This window comes from Phoxinus phoxinus, assembly GCF_949152265.1.
Source record: "Phoxinus phoxinus genome assembly, chromosome: 8".
Lineage (NCBI taxonomy): Eukaryota > Metazoa > Chordata > Actinopteri > Cypriniformes > Leuciscidae > Phoxinus > Phoxinus phoxinus.
Genome location: NC_136883.1, coordinates 28,207,155 through 28,233,592, shown reverse-complemented (window position 1 = coordinate 28,233,592; position 26,438 = coordinate 28,207,155). Strand labels below are relative to the sequence as shown.

The following is a 26,438-nucleotide window of genomic DNA, read 5'->3' as shown; positions in this document are numbered from 1 at the left end:
TGATTAATTAACACATTTAATACGACAAACATATTCAACAACATAAAACAATAACAAACCCAAAAACGTATAGCCTATAACAAGGACCCTGTTGTAACATCCTACAAGGTAAAAAAGAAAAGAAAAAGGATTACATCTACAGTAGTCGAGAAGACTAGTAATAATATTCACGTTAGATATTGGTTGTGTCTAATGTCGCCCTACCTTCATATCAATATCAAATTTATTTCTAGAACACAGTTCCAGTAGTGGGATTGAATGTGAGATTGAATAAGTGCACTCAATAACGTCCACAATGGTTTTGGACACCCAAATGGCTGTTCCTTCAAAAAAGTGCCCTATATTTATAGTCTCTATGAAAAGTTTTTTGGCTTTTAATATGAATATGTTAGCCTTACTGTTATCTATAAGTTAGTGTGCTTCAAAACAATGTCACAATTTGCATTTAGAAGACATTTAAAATGAAAATCAGGTTGATGTCAGAATCTAACGTAAGATTGACGTCAATCTCAAACGTTGGACAGATGTTTTATTGTGGTTGAAAATGAAAATCGGGTTGACGTCTTTCCGACTTTCTTTTCCAACCAAAATCCAACGTCTATCCGACGTTGGATGTTGACGTCAATTCGATGTCTGGTTCTGAGGTCAACCTGACTTTCATTTCCAACCAAAATGCAACCAGAATCATTCCCTGACTGACGTTACTACTTTCTACTCAAGGACCTTGACAGAAATGTAGTGGAATAAGAAGTACAACATTTGTCTTTCAAATGTAGTGATGCTAAAAAGTTTCCAGAAAAAATAATACTCATGCAAGTAAAGTACAGATACTCAAAAAGTGTACTTAAGTACAGTACTCAAGTAAATGTACTTTGTTACTGTCCACCTCTGCGTAAAATACACAAGTTCACTCAATGTCAAATTCAAAACTGATAGTAAATGTTGTGTTTACATTAAATGTAATGAAATCTGAATATCAAAATATTCAGAAATCAGAATGTTTATGAAAATGAACTCTAAACATATTACAAATGTGACTAAACACATGCAACTAAGGCTAACAAAAATTTAACAAGAGGAATATTTAAAATGGTAACCATATTAAAATATATTGTCTGTTTTCTCTAAACACTTTAAATTAACTTTGTGTCCAAATTTTAAAGCTTTATACTCTCATCCTTCCTTCGCACCAGATTAAACTTAATGCCTTGCCTTCTTTTCTCTTTCTTCTATCTCTGACTTGGATTTCCTGACTGCACACTCATTTCTGTTTTCTAAAAAAGTAGATTATACACATCAGCTATTAAATAAATGTCAATTTATTTAAAGAATTTGAGTATAATTACTGAAGGTTAAAGGTCACCTTACAAGAAAACTAACAAATGGTTAAACATTTTTAGCATTCTTTCCTCGTCAACTGTAACAAACAAAACGGTAACTGTCAGAATAATATTTGTATAGTTTTAGAGAGCAACCTTATAAATTACAAATGAAAATCTTATGTCAAAGGATTTTCAACCTTTCACATTGAGGAAATATTCCTTTGAGGTGTGGCCACACCCCCTAATGTCATATTGCATCAACCAAAATTATTTTAATATTTAAAAAAATAGCATCTCTTTAATAAAGATAATTTTTATGCTCTGAAAGTATAAACCCATTGAGCACAGTACAATCAAGCTTAAACGACCCACTTTACCTGATGGCCCACTTTACCTGATGGTCCACTTTACCTGCATTCAGCTATACTGTATGCCTCCAAGAGAAAACTTGACACATGACTTTCCAAGAATATCCTTACCTGATTATATAGAATATTATCTAATGTTATCACCCCGAATCCCTCTTTTAGCCATGTTTTTTTAAGCTTTATATAGGCCTACATACAGATAAGCTATTACAAATCACAGTTAACATCCCGACTTGTTCTTTACAGAGTTCATTCTGAGTTTGGAACAGAGATGAGTTTATTTTGTTTGAAATTTTTGATTTCCAAAGACAGGCAAAAAAAGTAAAAGTTTCTGTCAAATCACATTCACATTGTGGACATTTTAACACCGAATTGTTTTACATACTCAAACAGTGTTTATTTGAGCCTCGCTGATAAACAAGTAAAGAGCTGAGGTGCCTGTGTTTTTAGCAGTGCAATAATTTAACTTTAACTGTCTAAAACAAACTGTGGGACTCATAATACCAAATAAACTACTAAAAGGCAGAAGCTGACATTTTTATATTAAAACATATTTACAACCTATAACATGCAATCTTCCCTCTGAAGAAAGATAAGTATGCTTGTTTACCATTTACAGTCTTAATAAAACAGTTTGGCCACATATTCCATCCCGTTCAGTGAATTCCGCATAACAATTCCACTGAAAAAAAAAACATAGTGGAAGATTACAAAGGCCTCAAAGGAAAAGCATTATGCACAGTTACATAAAATCCCTCCTCAGCTATTTAAACTCCCAAGATTGAGCTATTTATGCAGGAATTGTTACTATAATCAAAATAAATGTATAGACCTTAGAAAAAACTGGTTTGACGAGATGTATTAGGGTTAACATTAGGTGTTTATGCCTTTTCTTTTTCTGAAATATTCAGAATATCACTTCAGGCAATATAAACAGCATAACATTACATAGTCTTTCATGGACCAATGACACCAGGCTTTTTATTTATTTATTTTTTTCCTCACATTTTACCAAATGCCATTGTGTCTTAAAGAGACAGTGGCTCAGAAGTAATTATAAGATGGAAAATTAAACCTTTATGTGCAAAGAGAAAGAAGGGTAATCACATCGCACCGCTTAATGTGGCAAATTCACATTTAAGACCAAACTGCGAAAAGACCTTCAACTTCACAGCATGTTAAACCTATATTACAGGTAGATATCTGTGATGAAGGCATCTAATATAACCAAAAGTAGCCCAAATCCTCTTTTAGACTACTTACGTATTCTATAATTCATGATTATGATAATTTCTTGCCCCTATTTGGTTCTTTATCAAGAATTTTACCCAATACCTAACAAATAAGAGTAGTTATCTATTAGATATAAATAGACAGCATTTCAAAAAGACCCATTCTTTATCCTTTCTAAACAACAATCAATCCTTTTCACATCCATCATTGTCTTCCTCCACCTAAAGCATCTGTAAAATAATATTTCTAAAATGTCCATCACGGCACGCGCCTCCATTAATCAGCGCTTACTTGACGTCACTCTTCTTCAAATAACTTTACCTTATTTGGCTTGAAATGCACGTTTACGAATGAAATATTATGAAAACGACTCTCCTTGTTCTTATTGACCCGGAAACTTGCAGGCATTTCACGACAAGCCTTTGGTTTCTACACTTAAAAAAAAGTTTCAAATAGTAAACATTGAAATTATACATGCAAAACTGTCTTTTCCAATCCAAGGATAGTTTTCCTTGCATCGGTGCCCTCTAGTGACAGTTCTATCTGTGCAAACGGGCCAGTTCACAGTCCTGTGAGGCTGTCTGGCGGAGGGGGGCGTTGTCATCCGTGTTCTCCGGCTCCTCAGCATTGCCGTTTGTGGGGCCGCAGTGAGGAGTGAGTTTGCGGAGGTACTCTGCGTGGACAGGTTTGTGGCACTGTAGCACCCGGATCGCCTCGTCGATCTTGAACCATTTCCGCTTCCGACCTGCAAAACATATAAATTCAGAGCAATTTGAAACATTTAGAAGCATAAAATACGGTAGTCTACGGATCCCCTTAAGGGACATTGTGATGGGGAAAAATTAGATGGGAGGAAAAATGATGTCAATGCTAGATAAATAAAATTAGTAATATCGCAATGTAAGATTTTGGCCATATCGCGCTCCCATACTCTCACAAAAGTTTTGCGTTCCCCTTTGTGCAAAGTTTCTCAGATGAATGCAAACATTTTGTGAGAATATGGGTAGGCGATATGACCAAAATCTTATATCGCGATATGAATCATTTTATTTTACGATATCCATATATCACGATATAGTTATTTTTACTCTAAATAAGGTTATGATGATATCAATAAATAAAATTACTAGTTAAAATGACCATTTTCAATATCACAAAAAAATTATACTAGCCTAAGTAAAAAAAAACAATAACTCTTAAGCTTACTGAAGACTTGCAAAAAGTGATTAAGAAAGAACAAAGAAACGAATTACAAGCATATAGGAACAAACTACAATAGAGAAAAAGACACAAATTAAAAAGACCTACCTGAAAAACTTCAAACACTAGAAATAAGAAATACGACATCAATTGTATAAAGTAATAAAATGTATTAAAAAACACTGCATAATCTTCACTGTGTGAATCAAATCTACGTTTAATATGTATTAAAGTTACAAAAGTGATTCAGTCAAGAGCAGTGAGAAATGTTCTCTTTTTTGTTGTATGAGTAACATTAATAACAACAGCAGGCACATCTGGATGCTGTCACTTTCTTTTGAAAGAAAGTGATGGATTTACAACAGTTTGTTGACTTGTTGATGTGCATTTCTTGGAAACTAATTTATGTTTATGTTAATAACTTTGTTCCCCAGCAACAATTCAATAGCAGAAATACAGGTTTCACAGCAGCATTAGTTAAAATACTGTCATGATTAACTCACCCTCAAGGTGAGGCAAGCAAGTTGACTTCCATAGTATTTTTTTTCCTACTATGGGAGTCAATGGTCTTCAACTCATCGACTGCCTGCTTACCGACATTCTTCAAAATACCTTTTTTTTTTGTTCAGCAGAAGAAATAAATTCATACAGGTTTGAAACAACTTAAGGGTGAGTAATTGATGAAAGAATAAAAAAAAATTAAGTGAATTATTCCTTTAAGACTGCACGGATCCAATATACTCATCCATTTTCTTTCACTTTGTTCACTTTACCTTCACTTAAGACATAAATGACTGTGTTGACTTGCAAAGACATGGTCACTTTGACAAATAAGTATGTGTATTTAAATGGATAGTTCACCCAAAAATGTAAAATTCTGTAATAATTTACTCACCCTATGAATTTATTTCCTCTGTTGAACACAAAAGAAGATATTTTGAAGAATATGGGTAACTAAACAGTTTTTGGTCCCCATTGACTTCCATGGTAGGAAAAAATACTATGGAAGTCAATGGTGCGCATTCTTCAAAATATCTTCTTTTTTGTTCAACAGAGGAAAGAAATTTATAGGTTCAACTTGAGGGTGAGTAAATGTTTGGGTGAACTATCTCTTTAACTCTTCAAGCTCAATTAGTCGGCAAAAATCACTCAGTTCAGTTCTCACGCGCTTTATGAGCAGCGGCTTTATGCGCTCGCGTCTCTCAGACAGTGATGAGAAATATAGCGCATATAGCGAAATTAGTCATCTTTCGATGCTAACTGCACTTTAAGGTCTAAAATGACTTGTTTTTAAACCAAGATAGTTTAAAATGCAGATAAACGATAAGCTTTCGTGACTGTGTAGCACAGCGACGTCACGTGAGCCGCGCAACCGCGATAGAGCAGATAGTCCAAAATCTCAACCGGTTGACAAATGTTTTGGTGACAACCGGTTAATCGTGTCTACCGGTATACAATATGTGAGAGAATACAAAAGCATTGAAAAATATTTGTTCCTCATTTTCACCATGTCCCCTTAGTGGATCTGCAATTTTGTCTATTGCCCGAGGTTATACATTTTGTACTTGCAAGAGCTATATAGATTTACTTCTGACATAGCTCAGCTAACAAAAATATGTTCTTAGAATTCTTAGAATCCCATTACATTATGAAAATGATATTAGCACCAATGGCGCGAGACTCCTCATTTCTGAATGTTCTCTGAACGTTCAAAACAAGTAGTAACATTTAAAAAACATTAGACAAACATCTAAACAACTAAAACGTTTCACGAACGTTGCACAAATAATATTTATTGTGCTAATGTTTTGAGAACATTATTAAAGACCAAATAACTTGAAGAATGTTTGCTCATAACTTGAGAAAACCTTGCCAGAACATTAGCTAAAGTTGAGAACATTTCCTGTTAGCCGGGTAACTTGCTACACTTGCTGCTCAGTTTTTTTTCTTCTGCAAAATATATATATAAAAAAACCACCAAAACATATAGCGTAAATATATAGTTATCCAACAAGAGCAAATAGGGGAAAGGGAGGCAACAGACATCCAATAAAAATGTCCAATGTTCTTTACACAGTCCAGTAAATGGAACGATAAGGGCGTCCACTTCAGGCATCAACAGGTTTAACCTTGTTAAGTTGTGCTGTTGTACATTCATACTTTACTATGTTAAGAAAGTTATATATCCAGTATGTTTTGGTAAACATGTGGCGTTTTGTTTTTTTGTGGACGCAAAACCAGCCAACACAAAGATCAGAATCATCATTATGGAGACAGACCTGGATTAAAGATCCAGACGGTTTGAAGATTTGCTGCTCAGTTTTAAAAATGCACAGCTTTATTTAAATACAGTACAAAAGGTCAACTTCACAGTGAACTTGACAGACATTTGGCTGCCCAACCATCTGACTGACAAACATTCCACTATATTTATAGTCCTCAAAACTGTCTCTCACAAAGTGCTGAAACTTAAACATTCACCTTAAGCATTTTTAAATATGTCATATATGCAGGAAGGTTAAAGGTCATTACTTTGACAAGCAGACTATTGACCTTTTCTATGCATTCAGCTCAGCTCTGTGTCAAGTACACCCGCTTCCTCATGTGTATTGAGGTTATGATGCCCTATTTGGCAGCCGAAACTTTGGTACAGGCAGAGCGAGGCCAGCGATAGGGGAGTGTAGTGACGCTAACTGGAAAACAACTGTGCCCCTGCTAACAGCACGCCTCCCTGTGAACAAACTTCGGTCTATTTATACGGCTGCTTGGACTGAAGGATTACCTGTTTTTTTCTTTCCTCACCATCCACAAATAGTGCAAGTTTTGAATTGCGCTGTCTGTGGGAAAATGTTATTATTGTGTATCCTTCCTGACAACAAAAAGGTTTTAAGTGGCTAATCCACATGCCTGCTCTATATCTGTAATAGCTTTGGAGAATAGTTACATAAATCCCCATATCTGCAGCTGCTTACAGATCAGCAGTTGCGTCTTATGAAAAGAAATGAGCTGGTTATGATAAGCTTGTCTAAAACTATATAAATTCTGTCCTGTTAGCCGACTAAGCTGTTTGTAGACAAATAAAGTCCCAACTATTGATTTACTGCAGACTTGGGAAGAGGTCACTTTGTTACAGGTGAACTTCTCTGAAGGACCCAATTTCCATAGTAATCAATCCTGTGTGCTGCAATATCCCAAGTCTTGTTCTGAAGCCGTGTGATAGCTTCGCATGAGATTTGAGAACTATGGCGGAGAGGAGGATTTTTAGTGAGCAACTTTATCAAATGGCTTCAGGAGAATTGTAATAAAGCACACAAATCAGACTACTTTTTTTATATATATATAAAAGGGTATAAATACCCTGTGTAAAAAGGGGACATTTACACGAAAACAATGTACTAAAATCGGAAAACGGCGTAACAAGTTTGACGTTTTAAGTAGAGCTGTGAAACGATTAATCGCGATTAATCGCATCCAAAATAAAAGTTTGTGTTTACACAATATATGTGTGTGTACTGTGTATAATTATTTTGTATATATAAATAAATACACACACATGCATGTATATATTTGAGAAATATTTGCATTTATATACTGCATATCTATTTTTATATAATTTATATTATATATAAATAAATAAAAAATTCTTAAATATATACATGCATGTGTGTGTATTTATACAAAATAATTATACACAATACACACACATATATTATGTATATAATGAACAAACTTTTTGGATGCGATTAATCGCATTTCGCATGTATTAATTGCATGTTTTCCACAAAAAAAGAGTTAGTGAATTTTTTTTTAACTTTTAGAATAACAGTTTACCATATCATTTTTTTATGGCTGTATTTATTTGATCAAAAATACAGTAAAATTAGCAGTAATATTATTTTAATATTACAATTTAAAATGTAGTGCCACGTGATCCTTCAGGAATCATTCTAATATGCTGATCTGGTGCACAAAAAACATTTCTTGTCATGATCAATGTTGTAAACAGTTGTGCTGCCTAATATTTTTGTGAAAACTTTCCAGGATTTTTTGATGAATAGACGGTTTAAAATAACAGCATTTCTTTGAAACAGATTTTGTTTGCAACATTATAAAAGCCTTTACTGTCACTATTGATCAACTTATTGGATCCTTGCGCAAAAGAAGTATACATTTCATTTGAAAAAAGTAAATGAAATCAAAAGCAAATCTAAATCAAATGTGATCTGATTCACAAGTGAACAACTCTTTTGAGTCGACAATTATGAATCACATTTTAGCAGTAACTGAATTAATCTGAATCGTTTATACAAAGAAGACAGTCTTATTCATAACATCAACTCACCAATATTGACTGAGTCCTCCCAGTCTTCCAGTGTCTCTGTAACAGTAAGCACATACACATATGTCCGATGCTTGCTGTCCTGGTTCTGCTGTACAGAAAGAGAAATATAAAGTTATCACATGGCTACACAATGTGCATTGAGTAGGTGTGAAGATAAGATATTTATGAACGTTTATGAAATAAAGCCTTGTTTATTGAAGCATCAGTGACAGCGTCTTATTTTATATAAGGCAGTTTGGCAGTCTTACCTCAAACACCCCGAGTAGCCTGCCAAGGGTACCCCTCACACCAGCCTGTTTAAGCAGGAATAGACACGGAAAAGGCATTAGAGAGACTCACTTTTGTCCCAACCCACAAGCCTTTTCAGTTTAAACATGGTTAAGGCATCAAACTGTAAATCATACAGAAATATAGTTGAAATTAAATAACAAAAAATATAGTCCCATAACAAATCAAATATATACATATTTATAACATCAAATATATGCATGGGGTTATGATGCGTTATTGTGCAGATTATTGCACTTTAAAAAAGGAAATGACTTCAGCTATGACATAAGCTGCAGAATTATTCTATCAGTGCTAACAGCAGCTTAACATGAAGATGAATACACCAAAATTTCTGGAACCGTACCAGCTGACGCCGACACATCAGGCCAAAACATTAGCCCCAGCTCACTGATCCGGGAGACCTGAGCTGCGTGTTTCCATAACACAGGAGATTCCCGGACAACATAATGCTCATAAGGGAACATCATGTCTTCATTCAGACATTGCAAAATGCCCCAACCCGCCCGAGCTCACCCTGCAAATTGGGTTGATACGACTGTTCACAATCGGAACTGACAAACAACAGGGGGCGATTTCAGGACTATGAGAGATTTGTCTATTTAAAATGCCCTGAGAGTGTTTCTGTCATATCGGTGTATCCTCATCTGACACGATCACATAACATGAGCACTGCCTAGACAAACCCTGAAGATAAACATCATAGCTGGAAAAGGGCCAAATTTAAACATTTCATGAGGTAATAATGACGTTTTTATGTCCCATCCAGAGTTTTGGCCTAGCTAAATTCATTTAAAGAGGACCTATTATGCCCCCCTTTTACAAAGTCTTGATTTTTTTTTGGGGGGGGGTCAATTAGAATACCTATTCATGCTTGAATGTTAAAAAAACACCTTATTTTTCTAATATTTTAGATTGTTGCAGCACCCCTCTTCCCAGTCTGTTTAGTTCCGGTCTCTTATAAAGCCCCTCCTTTCAAAAAGCTCTGATTGGTGCTCTGATTGGTTGGTTGGACAAGTGTGTTGTAATTAATCAACCGCTTCAAAACGTGTTTCGGAAATGTCACGCCCCTTACCATAGCCGCGAGTTTCAACACACTACAAATGCAACTCAACCAAGAGGACTTTTTTGCGTATGCCTCAGGCAATAAATATTTCAATGTGTATGTTGTGATGTATACGTTCCCGGAAGAAAACTCAAGACTACACTAGTCCTGGGCAAAAAGCCAAGCCAAAAATGGCAAAATATGAAGTAGTCTTTTAATGCTCTTAACCATTTTAATCACAAATCACTGGTCGAGAAATTAGCAAGAATACTGTAGATTAAGTAACTTAGGGCGGAATAGCCTTTCCCCAACTTGCAGACAGCCTTTTACATGAAGAAGAGTCAGTGTTGTTTCACTCAATGTTAATGATGTCAAACAGTTCATTAAGAGTTTAAAATGTCTCCCAGTTCGTTTGATTTTATTGTGAGACCAAATATGCACTATAGGGTTCAAATCTGGACTCTGACTAGGCCAAAGCACGAGCCTCATGGACTTATTGCATTTGGGGCTTGGCCCTTTTTTCCTGCCCAGGAGTGTACAATTGAGGCGTTTCAGGGAATTCAGAAACAGTCCTTACTGATATAGAGAATAACTCACTTTGGAGTGGACTTTGTACTTGTGCAGACTTTTTTAATGTGCATTGTGCAAACAACAAAATTACATACTTAAGAGAGTTGAAATGTAATAAAGCATAATAGGTCCTCTTTAACATGTCAAGTAAACTAATGTATTAAGTTATCATTAAATAATAAAAAAAAGTTCCTTTTTACAAGAGGCCTGTTATATAAAACGACCCGCATCGCAAGAGCTTTGGGACATCCCATCCCTGGCAAAGCCCCTGGGGGTAGTAGTGTAGGTCCCATGAGTGTTGCCATAGCCAGCAGCATGCTGTAATTCACAGACAGGTTTATGGTCTCCTCCAGGGTCTCCCTAACACTCGAATGGCTTGAGTTACACCTTTTAAACCATTATGTAACAAATAAATCCCTCGAAGTACAAAATAAAGTCTTATGCATGAAGGATAAAATGGAAAAAATAGGCCAAATATGGCTTAGTTGGGCAGGTTTTTTTTCAGTGTTATGCAACTATGCTTTAGTTAACTGAAATGTAAAACTCATTCAATCGATTTTAAATTATTGAATTGAATTCAATATGTTATTAAAGAAAGCATTACAATCTGGCGGATTATTTTTTTTATACAGCCAGATAGCGTGTGCAGCCGTGTTGTAAATGTCACTATTCGTTTAGGGTGCAATAATTAATTTCATACTTAAAAAAAACATTACCTGCTGTAATTAAGCTGCATTCACATTGGGCAACTGCAAGTGTCCAAACATCATGACTCTTGAACCTCAGGGACATGTGCATATCAGACGGACGAGGCCAACGGTAACAAGACACGGTTTCTAAATGTCGCTGTAATGCTTCACAGCTGTCAACAAATTACCCTCTTGGCATCCTCTACGATGGCCCTTCAATGTCATGACACAGCCCATCCTTGAAATGGACCACATAACCATTAGCAGGGATGGACATGAAAAGATTCATTTAGTGAAGCCTCTTAAATTGAAGATGAAAGAAAACGGGCTGATGTACAGATTGTGAATGATGATTGAGGAATCTATATGGTGGTGGTGGTGGTGGTGGTATCACATGACCATAGCTCTCATACCGAAATCTATAACAGTTGAGTCAAAGGTGTGGGCAAAAACTGAATGGAATGCAGTGTGAATGAGAGTTTCAAGGACTTTTCGTGGATAATTTAACTGCGTAAAACACATTAAAAGAAAATAAACAAAGATGTGAGCTTAGTCTTTTGTTTGTAATATTATGTAATATTTTTTCTTGACTCGTTATTTGACTAATTTAAGACATTTTTTCACAACTGTATTAAAAATTAGTTTACCGAGATGATGATTGGTTGCAACTTGCTGTGCTGTCTTACTTTTTTTATTTTTTATTATGCAGCATATAGTATATACTGCTAAGTGTGCAATAAGCAGTATGGCATGGTGTAAAACAAAAAATCCTGGTGACAAGATACGAGACAGCTGCAAACCATAACTCTCACCTAAACATGAGCACGGTCTCTATGCTGGCACTTTAAACATAACTACAGTACAGTCAAGCCTCATTTAGGACCTTGGACCTAGCGACAGACCCTCAGAAGCCTGAGGGACCAACATTACCCAACAGACCAGCTGATGATGCAACCCCCTTCAGTAAACCAGTAAAGATAAGACAAGATTTTATTTTACGCTAATAAATACATAAATAACAAAGATCAACTGATACGTCACAGTTACTGATAAAAAAACAAACAAAAATAACAACTTTATTCAACAATTTCTTCACTTCTGTGTTAGTCTTCTACGCTGTTGACGTTGTAAACACAGTGCGGCGCTTCCGGGTACTATATCAGAACGCCGGCTCATTATTGGCCAGCTCCGGGGTCAGCATCACACGCACGCGTCGTGGTGCTCACGTGAACAGCGTCAGCCAATAATGAGCCGGCTTTCTGACGTAGAACCTGGAAGCGCGCGCACTGTGTTTACAACGTAGGAGACTGACACGGACGAGAATAAATTATTGAATAAAGTTGTTATCTTTGTTTGTTTTTTGCGCACAAGAAGTATTCTCGTTGCTTCATGACATTAAGGTTGAAGCACTGTGGTCACATGGACTATTTTAACGATGTCTTTACCCCCTTTCTGAGCCTTGAAAGTTACAATAACGTTGCTGCCTATGGCTGGTTCAGAAACCTCTCGGATTTCTTTAAAAATAACTTAATTTGTGTTCCGAAGATGAACAAATGTGTTACGGATTTGGAAAGACATCAGAGTAAGTAATTAATGACAGAAATGTCATTTTTTGGGTGAACTTACCCTTTAAATCTGCAGTGGTCAGCTAGTAAAAAGCATAGCTCTCAGAAAATTACGAGTTTACACGTTGTAATTACAAGGTCTACAAGCATGTGAAGGCTTTTTACAGTTCAGACCTGGTACTATAATTATGAAATGGTGTGGCCGCAACTTTCACTCTGCAGGAATTTGGACCTTTAGGGTCAGAGTCGAGAACCAATGAGGAAGAAACCTCGAGGACAGAGCTCACCTCCTCATAGACCTCTCGAACCGCAGCTCCTCCAGGCTCCTCTTCTGGCTCCATCCCTCCTCCTGGAACAATCCACTGATCTGGGTGTCGACTGCTGCTAACGAGCAAAACCTGCCACACACACATTCACAAACAGTGCTTAGTCAGCTAGTCCAAATCCAAGTGCTCATCAACACTTTGTCAGGACATCTTGATTGCATAACTAAGCCTAACCTGATACTGCTCACAGTACCATCAGTAGCAAAAATACCATCCATCTGATAAACGTCCTTGCACTCTAGAAGAAATGTTGGCTTCCGCATGTACTGTAGCAATTCATTTAATTTCATTAAGAGTGATAGTTCATGTTGTTCCAAACCTCTCTGAGTTTTAATGCTTTGACAGTTTTTCAGTCTTCAGTGTCAATTGTTCAATGTCTTAATAGTCTCCCTTAATCCTCCTATCCAATACTTAAAACTTAACAACTACCTTACTAACTATTAATAAGCAGTAATTGGGAGTTTATCGAGGCAAAAGTCGTAGTTAACAGTTAGTTAATAGTGAGAAATGGTTAATGTTTTGACGTTTTTTGTCCATGCAATGAAAGTCAATAAGTTCCAAAGCAACGTCGGACCCCATTGCCTTTCATTGCATGGACATAAAAAAAGACTATATCTTTTAGAAATGTTGATCATGGTTTTTTACTAAAATTGTATATTTATTACAATTGAATTTCTGCTTCCATAATGAGCTACTGCATTACTCTCACTTAATGCTGTCACTCTCCACCACTCTTCTAGAAGGCAATCGTATATCTGGGGAATCACGTCTTATAAATAAACTACCGGCAACAGCTGTCTCAGCCATAGCGACAGATTCTGTCTGCTGAGAGTCAAGCTCTGCTTTGGGGTATGAGGTGTGGGAGCAAAAACAGCTGCGGCTAGACCAGGTGACCAAAAGAGATGTGGAGAAATCTCACAGGTTCCGCCTTTACATTGCTCCTGAAGGATCACGTGGTTCTTAGTTTGGGAAAACCTAAGAATCAATATGCCCCCACTAATGCAGATGGTTCAGTTACAGTAGTTGTTCAAGGATAAAAATACAGCATGGTAATTACAGTTAAGTTGTTCACTTTTATTTTTAGCAATTTAGTACACTTTTATTTCAGCAAGCATTGCAGTCAATATTTGGCTATGTGAACTGTTATGCAAAGTTCCCCACCCACTGATAGCTTTGAAAAAAACTTTTTGGATTCAATCGTCCTTGGAACTGATAAAATGCTAAAACTAAGCCAAACCTTAACCAACCTTCTGACTAACAGCACAAAACAGCAAAGGTGTTTACATGAATCTGTCCAAATTGTCAACATAGAGACAATTTTTAATAATCCCTGATATGTAGACTAGATTATTAACCATCAAAATAAAGAATCTTAAATATTTGTATTATATTTTACATTGAGTAAATTAGAGCATTCTGGGAAATGAACTGTTCTCCCACCATAGTCTATCAAAAGTTAAATTATTAATAAAATGTATATAAAATGGAATTTCAAACACTTCTAATTAATATAATTTCCTTATTCTGGAAATATGTATGACAACATTTATGGGTATAATTCAAAAATGTAAAATGAAATGCATTATTCAAAGATTTTTGCAGTTAGCCATTTCACTCCTTTCTTATTCAAATTGCAAGAATTCTGGTTGTAACCGTGTTCTCTGTATTACTGTTATTTTGGAAATTAGATATTATAGATTATATTAATATTTTTCTTTATTAATGACTAGGCTATCTAGTTTTTATTTTTATTTCAGTTTTAGTACATCAAGTTAAGCTAAATGATAATGAGAAATACTGCCTTGGCAACTAGAAATAATATGGGTTTAATTTTTGTTTTATATTTTGTGACGACCTGTGTCTTTAGTGGGGTTTTCCCCGGCGCTGGCTGGATGTCTTCGCCCTCCTAAATGGTCACATTGTACACACATGTTGCTTGCTTCCCTTTGGGCCTTTAAATAAAGCAAGATGGATGGCAGACGCGGGCGGCCTACTTGATTTGTTGCCTTTTGTTCTTTGTTTTGTTGTGCTTCTTTTTGCACACACCACAATGCCACAGCATATTACATTTCCCTGCATTAATTTAGCATTACACTACTGATGCCTGACTGCTACATTACACATATCTTTTGTATAGTTTTCCTTTTGTTAAACTTTTGCTTTAAAGTTCGGCTTTCTCGTGTTTCCCGTTTCTCGCTTTGAACAGTGCACATTGCACAACCCTGCTGTTTATAGAACACTCTACCGGCTGATGACGTTAAAAAACAAGGGTAAAAGGACTGAATCAAGGACTGTCTGAAAGCCACAACAAATGGATAACAGTTTCTATGACTTTAAAAACAGCTTATTCATCTGAATAACATTACTTGTATAATCTAATCAATCAATTGCTCAATCTTTTTCTCCATTATAAAATTATCAATGATCATTTAACTTTATTACTCCAACCCCTCATAGACCTGAGCATCTGCTGACACACTGACCCAGTTCAGAGCCCCACTGACACTCAAGATGAAATGCATGTTAAATCCCAGCCTGAGTCTGAGTGGCACGTGTGGCCCCATCGTCATAAACATGACCAAAGAGAACGTGAATCTTTTTCAGTAGGGCAAACCCCAGCAGACAGGCTGTCTTCCAGTCACGATAGCCATCAGGGTCAGGGCTGTGCTTGACATTTCAGGAAGGTCTGTAAATGTATTTGTGGATTAGATTATAAAAGGTTTTACAGTTTCACAGATAGTTTGCAACTTTGAATGCAAGACATCCTACTTGGCTGTCAAATAGTTGTCAAAAAGTGTTCTGCTCGATCGTCTCACAAGTAGGCGAGGGAGACACATTCCCGTTCACACCTGGAGTTTTAATCCATCTCTTTTGTCCATGAAAGCAATCCGGTCAAATGCATTTTCGACTACTTCTGGAAGTGGTCAAAAAAGTGGACAAGCTCAAAACGTTTTAGACCCCATTTACACCTGTATTTAGCGTCGTCCACTTGTGATCCCATCGACCAAAACACATCTTAATACCAGGTGTAAACAGGACCCTAAACTTCTTACAGTGGACTGAAGCTAAATAGGCTATTGAAGCATCAGCGAACCCATGACCTTCCAGTTGCTAACGTAATGCTGTACCAGACTAGCTACTGACATGCTAAAACAACTCACATGCATGTCTTTGGACATGTCAAAAGGATTTTGTGCATGTCAACACAAAACTAGGCTACCAAGACATTCACGCTTTCAAACCTTTCACTTCATTTGCAAGTTTGAAATGTAAAGCTCAAAAGCTAAAGGAGGAAACGCTTACGGCTTAAAATCAGTCACGTACAGCACGCAACTGAGTGCCGTTTCATTCTGGCTTGTTTTAAGGGTCATTGTTCAGGTTCAGTCCACTGTATCATGTTCGCATTTAAGGGGATCATTGTTGCTATGACAACTCTCTGGCACTACTGTTATTGAACCAGTCTGCTGAGCTTGACAATTCAAAAACTGAAATAAAGTCCCTGAGGCGAACGTGGTCCTCTTGGTAGACCAGAAATGACTGTTTATCCCTAACATAATTCTTTGTATATTTAAAGCTAAAGTTATAAAATCTACTTTTGTTTGGGACAACTCTGTCCAAAGAAAAACAGTTCAGGCATTTTACCAAGATGGAAAACAAAGACTAGCAAAGCCACCACATTTAATAAAAGTCTTAAGTGGGCAACAGAATGACAGTTGCTCAACCCAAACACCAAAAAACACAAACACATTTTTCAGCAGCACTGTATCAGCAGTATTCTTTCTGAATGTATACACATCCCAACCACACTGTTATGAGGAAAATCAACAAATGTTTTTCTGATAAAATGACGTTTATTACTGCTGTAGTATTATCATTCAATGCACACAAGCAAATTATTGTAATGTTTTGAAAACTGTACCTCACAATTCAATACGCTCAACTTTTGACCTTTCCAGTGTGATGAATGAACCAGAAGTAATATTCTGCATCATTTTTTAACACCCTTTGAGAGATTATTTGACTGATTATTTGACAAATACGTGATATATAGTTTATAAGCTATTGACATCTTTCCGTGGTTGAAACACTGATTCAGCGATTACATGAGACATATTACAGATTTTGGTAAGTTGTACGGTATCATTCAACATACCTTATGATGTTCATTGATGTTTATTTTATGCTGCAACTAGTAGTAAAGAGAAAGAGATGATCAGTTCACGTGCGCTCTGTGTTGCTTGCCACTTCAATTGAACTGAGCTGCGCAACAGTCATCATGAAATCCAAATTGACCCTATTTACTTTGTTAGCGCACATTACTATTCTTGTGGTGAACAATTAATGCGTGAAAGTTAGAAAAAACATTTGTTTGTTGTGGTAATTTTTCCACGCTTCCATGATTCCAAGCTTCCGCTCCGGAATAGAGTGGTGCAGGTATGACTTCACTTTGTAGGCCAACCAGCAGTTAGCATCACACTGGTTCCCTCGAGAAAAATCCAATAGGATTTTCCCATAGGTTTTTGGATTGTCTCAAAAAACAAGCTCTGTGATCAACAACATTTTATGAAACTTACACATTTTGTTCATAATTTTCACAGATGAACACAACTTTTATGAATTTTGAAGCCTAAATGCAGTCCCCAGAAGTAAAAAGGTAGACTATAACGGAAGTAGCGAACATCATGGTCCCACGATTGCAACGTCACCATCACTAAGCTTCCGACAACTTTTTCGGTTATCTTAAAGACTTTCCCCAGAAAGTTTGAGTTTGAATTTATAAGAGCACAATTATAAGCATAACGAGGCTGTAAAAGCGAGATGAGCTTGCATGTTCGGCATAATGACGTTTAATCTCCTCGACTGCCTCTGTAGTCCCATTTAGCCAATTGTTAGCAACCGCCTGGGTAAATCCTGAGGTACTTTATGTCACGGAATAAAACGTGAAAGCGTCTTGAGCTTGTGTTCACCTTCACCACAGACCTTAATTCAGCCATTTAAAGGGCATATTGCAGGTTTTTTTTTTTTCAGAATTAATATATAACCTTGTATGAAAATACCATATGAAGAGTAAATGCATGATTAAAAATTGTTTTGCCAGACATAAGGGCACAAATTTAGTAGAAAACGTGACCGTTTCCTTGACCGTGTTGAAAAAGCGCTTTTTTTTCACCATCGCGTCATATTACGTCACAATGGGGAGTCGTTTGCCGAGCTCTGCGTTCGCTCAGTGCAGAGTAGGCTGGTATTATGTTGAAGCGGTCGTGATTCAGTGTGTTTTCGGTGGTTATTGTATTTCAATTAATAATTATCGTGATAAATGACTGTGAATTATGGCCTGTCAGAACATCGAGTCCACAGGTTTCCGAACAAGAAAAAGGATGGTGCTATCTTCCGTGTTTGTGTGCGTTTTGTGCAGGGTAAGAGATGGGACTTCGCTTCTGCGTCTGCTTTGAAAAACGCGGTAGTGTGTAGCGTTCACTATAGACTGCATGATTATAATCCCGGCGATATGATGAGTTAATATGATGACGGCGATATGTGCACACTGTCCCGGCTCCTTCATCGGGTCGCCCGGTCCGCCGTCAGCATGTGGGTCGGCCACCGGTGGGAAACATGACGGTCACGGATCCGTCAGAGATCACTTATTGTACATTTGTTTTACAAAATGTGCCTTGTCTTAATTTATTTCTTTAACGTATCCTCCATAAACTTGTAAAGCAAGGGATGGAGAGGAGGAGTGCTTAAAGGGATGCTTTGGAGTAATTTCAACCTTGGGTCCTTTGCACCATGACCTCGGCGCCAAACACACCCCCAGAAGCTTTTTTCCCCTTGGTCGAACATTATTAAAGTTAGAGCTTATTTAGAGATATCAGCAGATAGTCGCTAATGGATCCAAGGTTGTATCTCATAATTAACCCCACTAATAATGCCAGGAATGGTACCAAACTTCTACAGCAGTACAAATGGATTCTGTACTCATAAAAAACGAGACATTGGAAAGTTTGTAAGTACATCAGGAGTTTATTTAAATAACACTTGCCTGATGGCTTATGCTACCGCTAACGCGGACGTCGAGGTCACTTCAGTGATTTGGAAAAAGCCTTTAAAAGTCCTGGCAGAAAGCGATGCATAAGGATGTAGTGTAACGACGCCCAGTTCCAGGAATGCACTAATTTTTTGTTGATAGTACCAGTTTGCAACAATTATTAGTTAACACTAAGTTGTTAACACTTCGAAAAAAGAAAAAAAAATTGGATATACCAAAAAACGTTTTCAGCAACACCGACCGGGTGATCGCGCAAGACTTTTACGGGCCTCAACATCCGGGTTAGCGGTAGCATAAGCCATCAGGCAAGTGTTATTTAAATAAACTCCTGGTGTACTTATAAACTTTCCAATGCCTTGTTTTATGAGTACAGAACCCATTTGTACTACTGTAGAAGTTTGGTACCATTCCGGGCATTATTAGTAGGGTAATTTACAAGATACAACCTTGGATCCATTTGCGCCTGCACTATAGTGGTGGTCATGGTGCAAAGGACCCTAGCTTGAAATTACTCCAAAGCATCCCTTTAAGTAAAACCCCTATTCAATATTATGTTTCACTGGGAAATACGTCACAACTCTGAAATAAAGTCGGTTGCAACTTGTGGTTCACAGGGACTTTAAAGAGCACCAAAACGTTATTCATTGTTTGAATTTTATTATAAAATTGACAGAATTTGAAAGCTGAGACTTTGTTTCATTACAAAAGTAACAAAGAAACAAAGCTTATAGAGTGATGCAGGTATGACGTGAGAACCCGGAAGTCTAATTCACCGCTGTTTCCTTTGAGATTTTCCTGTGGGGTTTTTCAATTCATTAGTAAAATAAGGTCTTGACGATACTTTCAGGTTTTTTTCTACAACACTGCACACACCCAAAACTGTCTTGTTTAGTTACTTATTAGAAACATACGTTTCCAAAAATAAACACAACACAAATTAAAGGTAAATGAGTAATTTACCTTGTAGAAAAACAGACGTCGTCAAGTTATATTTACCACAGGCTTTATTTTACTGATAAATTGAAAAACCCCATTAAAAAAAACATAGGAAATTCTCTAAGGAACCAGCGACGAATTAGACTTCCGGGTTCTGATGTCATACCTGCATCACTCTATTGCGATTTATTGTATGGGAGGCACGTACGCTTCAACGTTTTGTTTATTAATAAACTGAAAACAGCATAGACCAAAAGATAGATTCTTGGGATTTAAGAATCGGTTTAAGATTGATCGGTTCATCAAAATGAGAATTGATTAAAATCGAGAAATTGCTATTTCCCCCCAGCCCTGTTATTAGGCTTTGTGAAGTCTTGTAGGACAAGAGCACAAACAGCAGATGAGCTGAAAGACTGCACTTATCCCAAGTGAGCTATGTTGTAGCTTGTACTCAGCTAACTATCACCACGGCAGGAATGCATTGACGTCCACAGTAGAGTTCCTGTACTCAACACTTCAAATGATCAGAAGAGCATAGAAATACACACAAAAAAGAGGTAAGATCCTTCCCAAAGAGAAGGATAAAAAAGAGCTAAACCGCAATTGGTTAAAAATGTTAAAAGAAAGAGACAGATTTAAAAAAAAGTGGAGAAAGGACTCAGTCAGGGGACAGTAATTGCTGTCATTCTGGTTCTATAAATTGCTGCTGATATGTCACTTGGAGCCTTAGAACATAGTGTAACTTACCCCCTTCCCCGCTCCCTCCCTTAGTGCTAATCACATGGAGGAGAAACCTGGGAGACCAGGTCCTGTTGCAATGCGGAACATTCAGGGTCGGAGGCTCCCGTGCCTCAACATGCTTTATGTAACTTTGACAACTCTAGTACTACTTAATTAAAGATTCACTGACTTGGTGGTTTGGTCAAGTTCGTTTAAGGAAAATAAGGCATCTATGGGGGAGTATTTGTGTATACTACAACAGCATTTTCCTGTCATTTCTGAGTGCACTTTCCACATCAGGTCAAGCCCTCGTCTCAGGAGTCAAGAACACCTCGACTGTGACTGACAAGTTTCATAATAGACAGTATTTTTAGTCTAAGCAGAAACTACCTTCGAGGTCGCAGAATGCGGCGGGTGATCAATTTTATAGTACTTTTCAATGAGAGACCTTAAATTCTGTGGAACACAAATTATATTTTGAAAGACTTTCAATGCATAGACAAAATTTTTTTTTAGATTTTCAAAATATCTCACAGATTAAAGTAAGTAATTCAGGTTTAGAATGACACGAGGGTGAGTAAATTATGTAAATGATCAATTTTTGATTTAGATCTAAAACTGATTGTTTGTGACTATCCATTTGACATTTTGAGCCTAAAGGTGCATAAATTGTCTGTACTGTACATGTCAAGCATTCGCCAATCAATCACACAAACCTTAGTACGCACTAAATCCAACTCTATAAAACAACATACTGTATAGTTCAACTAAGTCTGTCTTATTAATAACCTGAGACAGACCAGACCAAGCAAAATAGCTCTATGAAAACAAAATCTCATACTATACAGTACATTTAAAGAGATTAGGTAAGAGCAAACCTGCTTATTAAGAACATTTTGTTCCTTTATTCTCGCTCTCATATACTCATATTGTTACCTGTTGTCGTGAACAGCTGTCATTACTCAGGAGTAAAGCTCACTGCTGGCTTTTAGTGTGCTGATCTCATTGATTACATTTATAAAACCTGCCATCAGTCCTCCATGCACAGTCATATATTTCTAGACATGAATCATGGATTAGTGGTTATTGAGTGTTGAGAAGCTTATTAGGGCCCGAGCACCGATGGTGCGAGGACACTATTGGAATTGCTCTGTTTATTATTATTATTATTATTATTATTATTATTTTCCGCATTTGATCGCATTTTTGAGGGCCTAAACATGCACGAAAACTCACGAAAATTTGCACACGCGTCAGAACTGGCGAAAATTGACATCTGATATGCGTTTCAGAATTGGGCCGGGTAAAATGGCTCGATAGCGCCACCTATAAAGGTTCATCGGAGTGCGCCTCCCGCTACGTTTCACGTATGTGTACGAAATTCGGTACATACATGCCATGACCAAATACCTACAAAAAAGTCTCTTGGAGCATAGCCTTAAACACAACAGGAAGTCAGCCATTTTGAACTTCCTCTCTGATTTTTGTGCAGTTTTTGCCATTTTCAGGCCTCGTACTTTAACGAACTCCTCCTACAGTTTTAATCTGATCATCTTCAAATTTGGTGAGTGTAATCTTAAGGCCTTTGCGACGTTAAATTGCGAAGATCTAGAGTTTTCGTCGAAGGGCGTGTCCTCGGCTGCCTGACAAATTTTGATGTTTCGCCATGAAACAGGAAGTTGCTGTAACTCAGGCAAACAATGTCCAATCTGCCCCAAACTTCACACGTTTGATAAGCGTTCTGTCCTGAACACATGACCATGCTCAAATTCAGTTACAGTCATAGCGCCACCTGCTGGCAACAGGAAGTGACATGTTTAACACTGTTTTGGACTCCTAATAACATATAAAAAATTGCCAGCAAGTGCTTAACATGTTAACAACATACTAGAAACATGCTAAAACATGCTAGCAAACATTAGCTAAGTGCTAAAGCATGCTATTACTGCAATTAAATAGGAATTTGCTGTAACTCAGGCATTGAATGTCCAATCTGCCCCAAACTTCACACGTTTGATAAGCGTTCTGTCCTGAACACATGACCATGCTCAAATTCAGTTACAGTCATAGCGCCACCTGCTGGCAACAGGAAGTGACATGTTTAACACTTTTTTGGACTCCTAATAACATACAAAAAAGTGCCAGCAAGTGTTAAACATGTTAACAACATACTAGAAAAATGCTAAAACATGCTAGCAAACATTAGCTAGGTGCTAAATCATGCTATTAATGCAATTAAATAGGAATTTGCTGTAACTCAGGCATTGGATGTTTAATCTGCCCCAAACTTCACACGGTTGAATATTCTCGTGTTTAACACATTTACATGAGAATATTCAGTTATAGTAATAGCGCCAACCTACTGGCAACAGGAAATGACATGTTTAACACTGTGATGCTGTACTAGCAACATATTAAATATGCCATTGAGTTATAAACATGCTAGAAACATGCTAAAACATGTTAGCAACACTTATCTGAGTTATAACGCATGCTATTATCCCCATAATCAAGGACATTTTTGTAACTGACTTTGACATACTCCTCCTATTTTTACCTACTTAAATGCACATTGCCCACCATGCTCTGTCTTCCTAAAGCCAGCGGGTGGCGGTGGCACGGGGTGTGAGGGCCCTTTCATCGCTGCTTGCAGCTTTAATTGTATAGTGTAATCTTTATTTGTAATATTATTTAGTTACTTTAACTATTCAGATAGTTATTTAACACATTCCTGCTTTTGTGATACTAATTTAAATAGACTCATTCATTCATTTTTCAAGATTAATTTTTCATCTTACAAGTACAATCTTGGTAACAGTTTAGGGTCCAATTCTCACTAGTTGCGGTTTATTAGTATGTATAAAGCACAAATGAATGCCTTATTCTGCATGACCATATTCTACATCCTCCATACCCAATTTCTAAACTTAACAACTACCTTACTAACTATTAATAAGCAGTAATTAGAAGATTGTTGAGGCAAAAGTCAGAGATAGTTAGTTAATAGTGATAATTGGACACTAGACTAAAGTGTGACAAATATTTTTAGTTGAACTATTGTATTGTTAACAACTAATCACAGGTAACAAATAAAGCTGAAACATAAAAATAAATAAGTACTTGTATCTTTTAAATAGTTGCTGGTAAATTTGGATTACCGGTACATAACTGCTGCATCTGTTATACAAGGTTTTTTTGTTTGTTTTTTTGTTGTTAACGCCATGTTAGCAACGGGCTAATTACATGGCCAACACAAGGTTAATATCACACAAATATTATATAAAACATTTAAACATGACATAGAAAATCTAAAATACATGTGGGTGATAGGCTACATTCTGAAATATTCCATGTAAACATGTTTCTAAATAAAAGCATTTTCTAGCAGTATCATAAAAATTACAGTTCATGCAGAATATATGTTTAACAGTCAAAGGAAATTGACGAGACATAAAGGAGGAACTGCATATTCGGAAGATACTCAACTGCAAAGTTGCAGTGGAACAGTTAACAGTGGACAGTAACTAAGTAACTAATTAGGTGGTCACATGTTACAATAACGTTCCATGAACTAACAATAAAACAAAACTTTTAAAACGTTCATTGATATTAGTTCCACTTCCATCTGTTAATATTAACCTATTTAATGCACCTGAGCTAAAACTAACTAACAATGAACAGTTGTATTATAATTAACTAACGTTAAAAAAAAATATAAATAAACCGTGAAATAAATGTAGGCCTTGTTCATTGTTAGTTAGTTAATGCATTAATGATACATTATGTTGATGTATTATAGAACAAGAATCTAATGATTCTAGTCACTAATTGATGGCTTACATTGGTTAAAGAAATAAGTCCTGGTAAAATAAAAAAGCCTACTAGTTAGTACCAAGGAATGCCACTTAAAAACAGGTCTGACGTGTCTGTAGGCTACAGTAGTACAGTACAGTAGTCGACAGTTATAGCACTACATAAACCACCAACCACATTTGCACTTTTCTCAGCCTTACCTCGTCCTCCCGATCGTTCTTGAAACATAGACACGCTGCTCGTTTTTTAAAGCCCTCTCCGTCATATGTCCTTGTCTGATTTGGCTTGAATTTCATCATGTGGGGTTTTCTCCGAACAAAACAAGAATACAAGTGTTCTCGGTTGCCTAGTTGTTGGATCGTACGCTCAACGCAACTGCCTTTCAGGCCAAGAGCTGAAAGTCGTCCCAGATTTTCCAGGCTGATCATACAGTTTGCATTTATAAGACGTGCCTCATGTTGAAGACATAATTCCTCTCTGGACAGCGGAGATTGTGAGTTGGGGTGTTCTCATCTTGACCATGGTGTCTGGTTGGTGCTGTGTGAAGTGTGAACACTCCTCTGCTGCGGCTCTTCAGTTCTGCGCAGTCGCCTTAAATCAGCTGCAATAGGATCTGCGTTACAAACCCAAGATGCCATCAACAGATAGGCGTTTCCCTTATTGGAAGTATGAATGAGACATCATCTCATGCGCGAGCGGAAGGGGGGAAATTATTAACCAACGCTTGAAGCGGGTAGAATTGAACTATGCTGCATCGCTATAAATTTGATACAATTGTCAGTTATTGATTTAAAGTAGCAGAGACAAAAGCAAGCAACACTGCAGCGTTATAACTGATTGTGGTGATGTTGTATTGGCGCCATCTGCTGGTACCTGAGTATTAAAGGGATAGTTCACACAAAAATAAAAATGGTATAATTTACTACTCCTAAATAATGAGTTTCTTTCTTCTGTTGAACACAAAATAATATATTTTAAAGAATGTTGGTGACAGTTGACGGCATCTATTGACTTAGGCATAGTATGTTTTTTGGCTGCCGCCAACAGTTACCAACATTCTTTAAAATCTTCTTTTGTTTTCAACAGAAGAAAGAAACTCATACAGGTTTGTTTGGAACAACATGAGGGTGAGTAGCTAAATTATGACATATGCAAATTTTTGTGTGAACTATCCCTTTAATGTAATAATTTTAAGAGTTAACCAGACAGCAAACTAATTAGCCTATTATTTTAGTCGGCGATGCTGAACCGTTTAACAAAACATCCTAGCCTATAACGGACTGAATATGTCCGAAATAATCTTGAATAAAGAACTCACTGACTTTTTTTTTTTTTGACAACTTAGCCTAAGGATAGACTACACTTGATAAACCACTTGAGTGAATCGAGGATTTGACTTATGGAAGGAAAAGAGCGTTACGTTAATAGTTTAAATGAAACAAATAAAATGTAACGTTAAGTTAGCCTACTTGAAACGTTTACGTTAACAGTTTTCTCACCACATAATTTTTTATTAAAACGTGCAACAACTTTGCAGCCAACAGATGTAATTTAGTTTTAGAATTGTCAATACAACTTATTAATATTCTGAAAGAGACTGACCATACCCGTAATGTCAGGAAGCCTGATCGCCGAGGCGTTTAACCGTTTCTTTGAAACCAGTTGAGTGAAAGAACCGATTCATAGAAAGGAATCGGACTTCGCGTTATTAACAACAAAGGAGCAATTCTGTGAAATTACATGGGAAACCAACTTAAATGTTTAATCCATAAATCCTTAATCATTAACAGTTAATAAAGTTCGATGATGATGAACAACTATCTTCAGAACTTACAAAATCCTTTAAAGATGTACTTAGTGGAATTTCTTCAAGTGAAATAAATCTGTAGCCTAATTGATCGCTCCAGGTTATTTTGGAGTAATGATAAACTTTAAGATGTGACTAACATTTTCTTATGAAAGCTTACTGAAAGGT

At 36.8% G+C, this 26,438-nt stretch overlaps 1 protein-coding gene across 2 annotated transcripts; it reads right to left on the bottom strand.

Annotated features, from left to right (window-relative positions):
• Positions 1-1,300: 1,300 nt before the first annotated feature.
• On the bottom strand, positions 1,301-25,264 carry nudt4a (nudix (nucleoside diphosphate linked moiety X)-type motif 4a). Of its 2 annotated transcripts, none has more exons than XM_079621112.1 (5): positions 24,664-25,264; positions 12,910-13,020; positions 8,714-8,758; positions 8,466-8,553; positions 1,301-3,668 (listed from the first exon to the last, which is right to left on the bottom strand). In XM_079621112.1, exons 1-5 carry the CDS (start codon positions 24,889-24,891, stop codon positions 3,463-3,465), a joined length of 678 nt encoding a protein of 225 aa, XP_079477238.1. In that variant the 5' UTR covers positions 24,892-25,264; the 3' UTR covers positions 1,301-3,462. The 2 variants fall into 2 exon arrangements, with proteins under 2 accessions (XP_079477238.1, XP_079477239.1); XM_079621113.1 differs by having other exon boundaries at positions 1,306-3,668; positions 8,466-8,550; positions 24,664-25,078.
• Positions 25,265-26,438: the final 1,174 nt, after the last annotated feature.

What these genes read in the sequence shown, in the direction of transcription:
- nudt4a (XM_079621112.1), bottom strand. Translation starts at nt 24,891, where the DNA reads ATGATCAGCCTGGAAAATCTGGGACGACTTTCAGCTCTTGGCCTGAAA. An exon ending in TTCGAGAGGTCTATGAGGAG is followed by an intron (nt 8,759 to 12,909) that starts GTGAGCTCTGTC and finishes CTGCTTAAACAG; the next exon opens with GCTGGTGTGAGGGGTACCCT. An exon ending in GGCTACTCGGGGTGTTTGAG is followed by an intron (nt 8,554 to 8,713) that starts GTAAGACTGCCA and finishes CTTTCTGTACAG; the next exon opens with CAGAACCAGGACAGCAAGCA.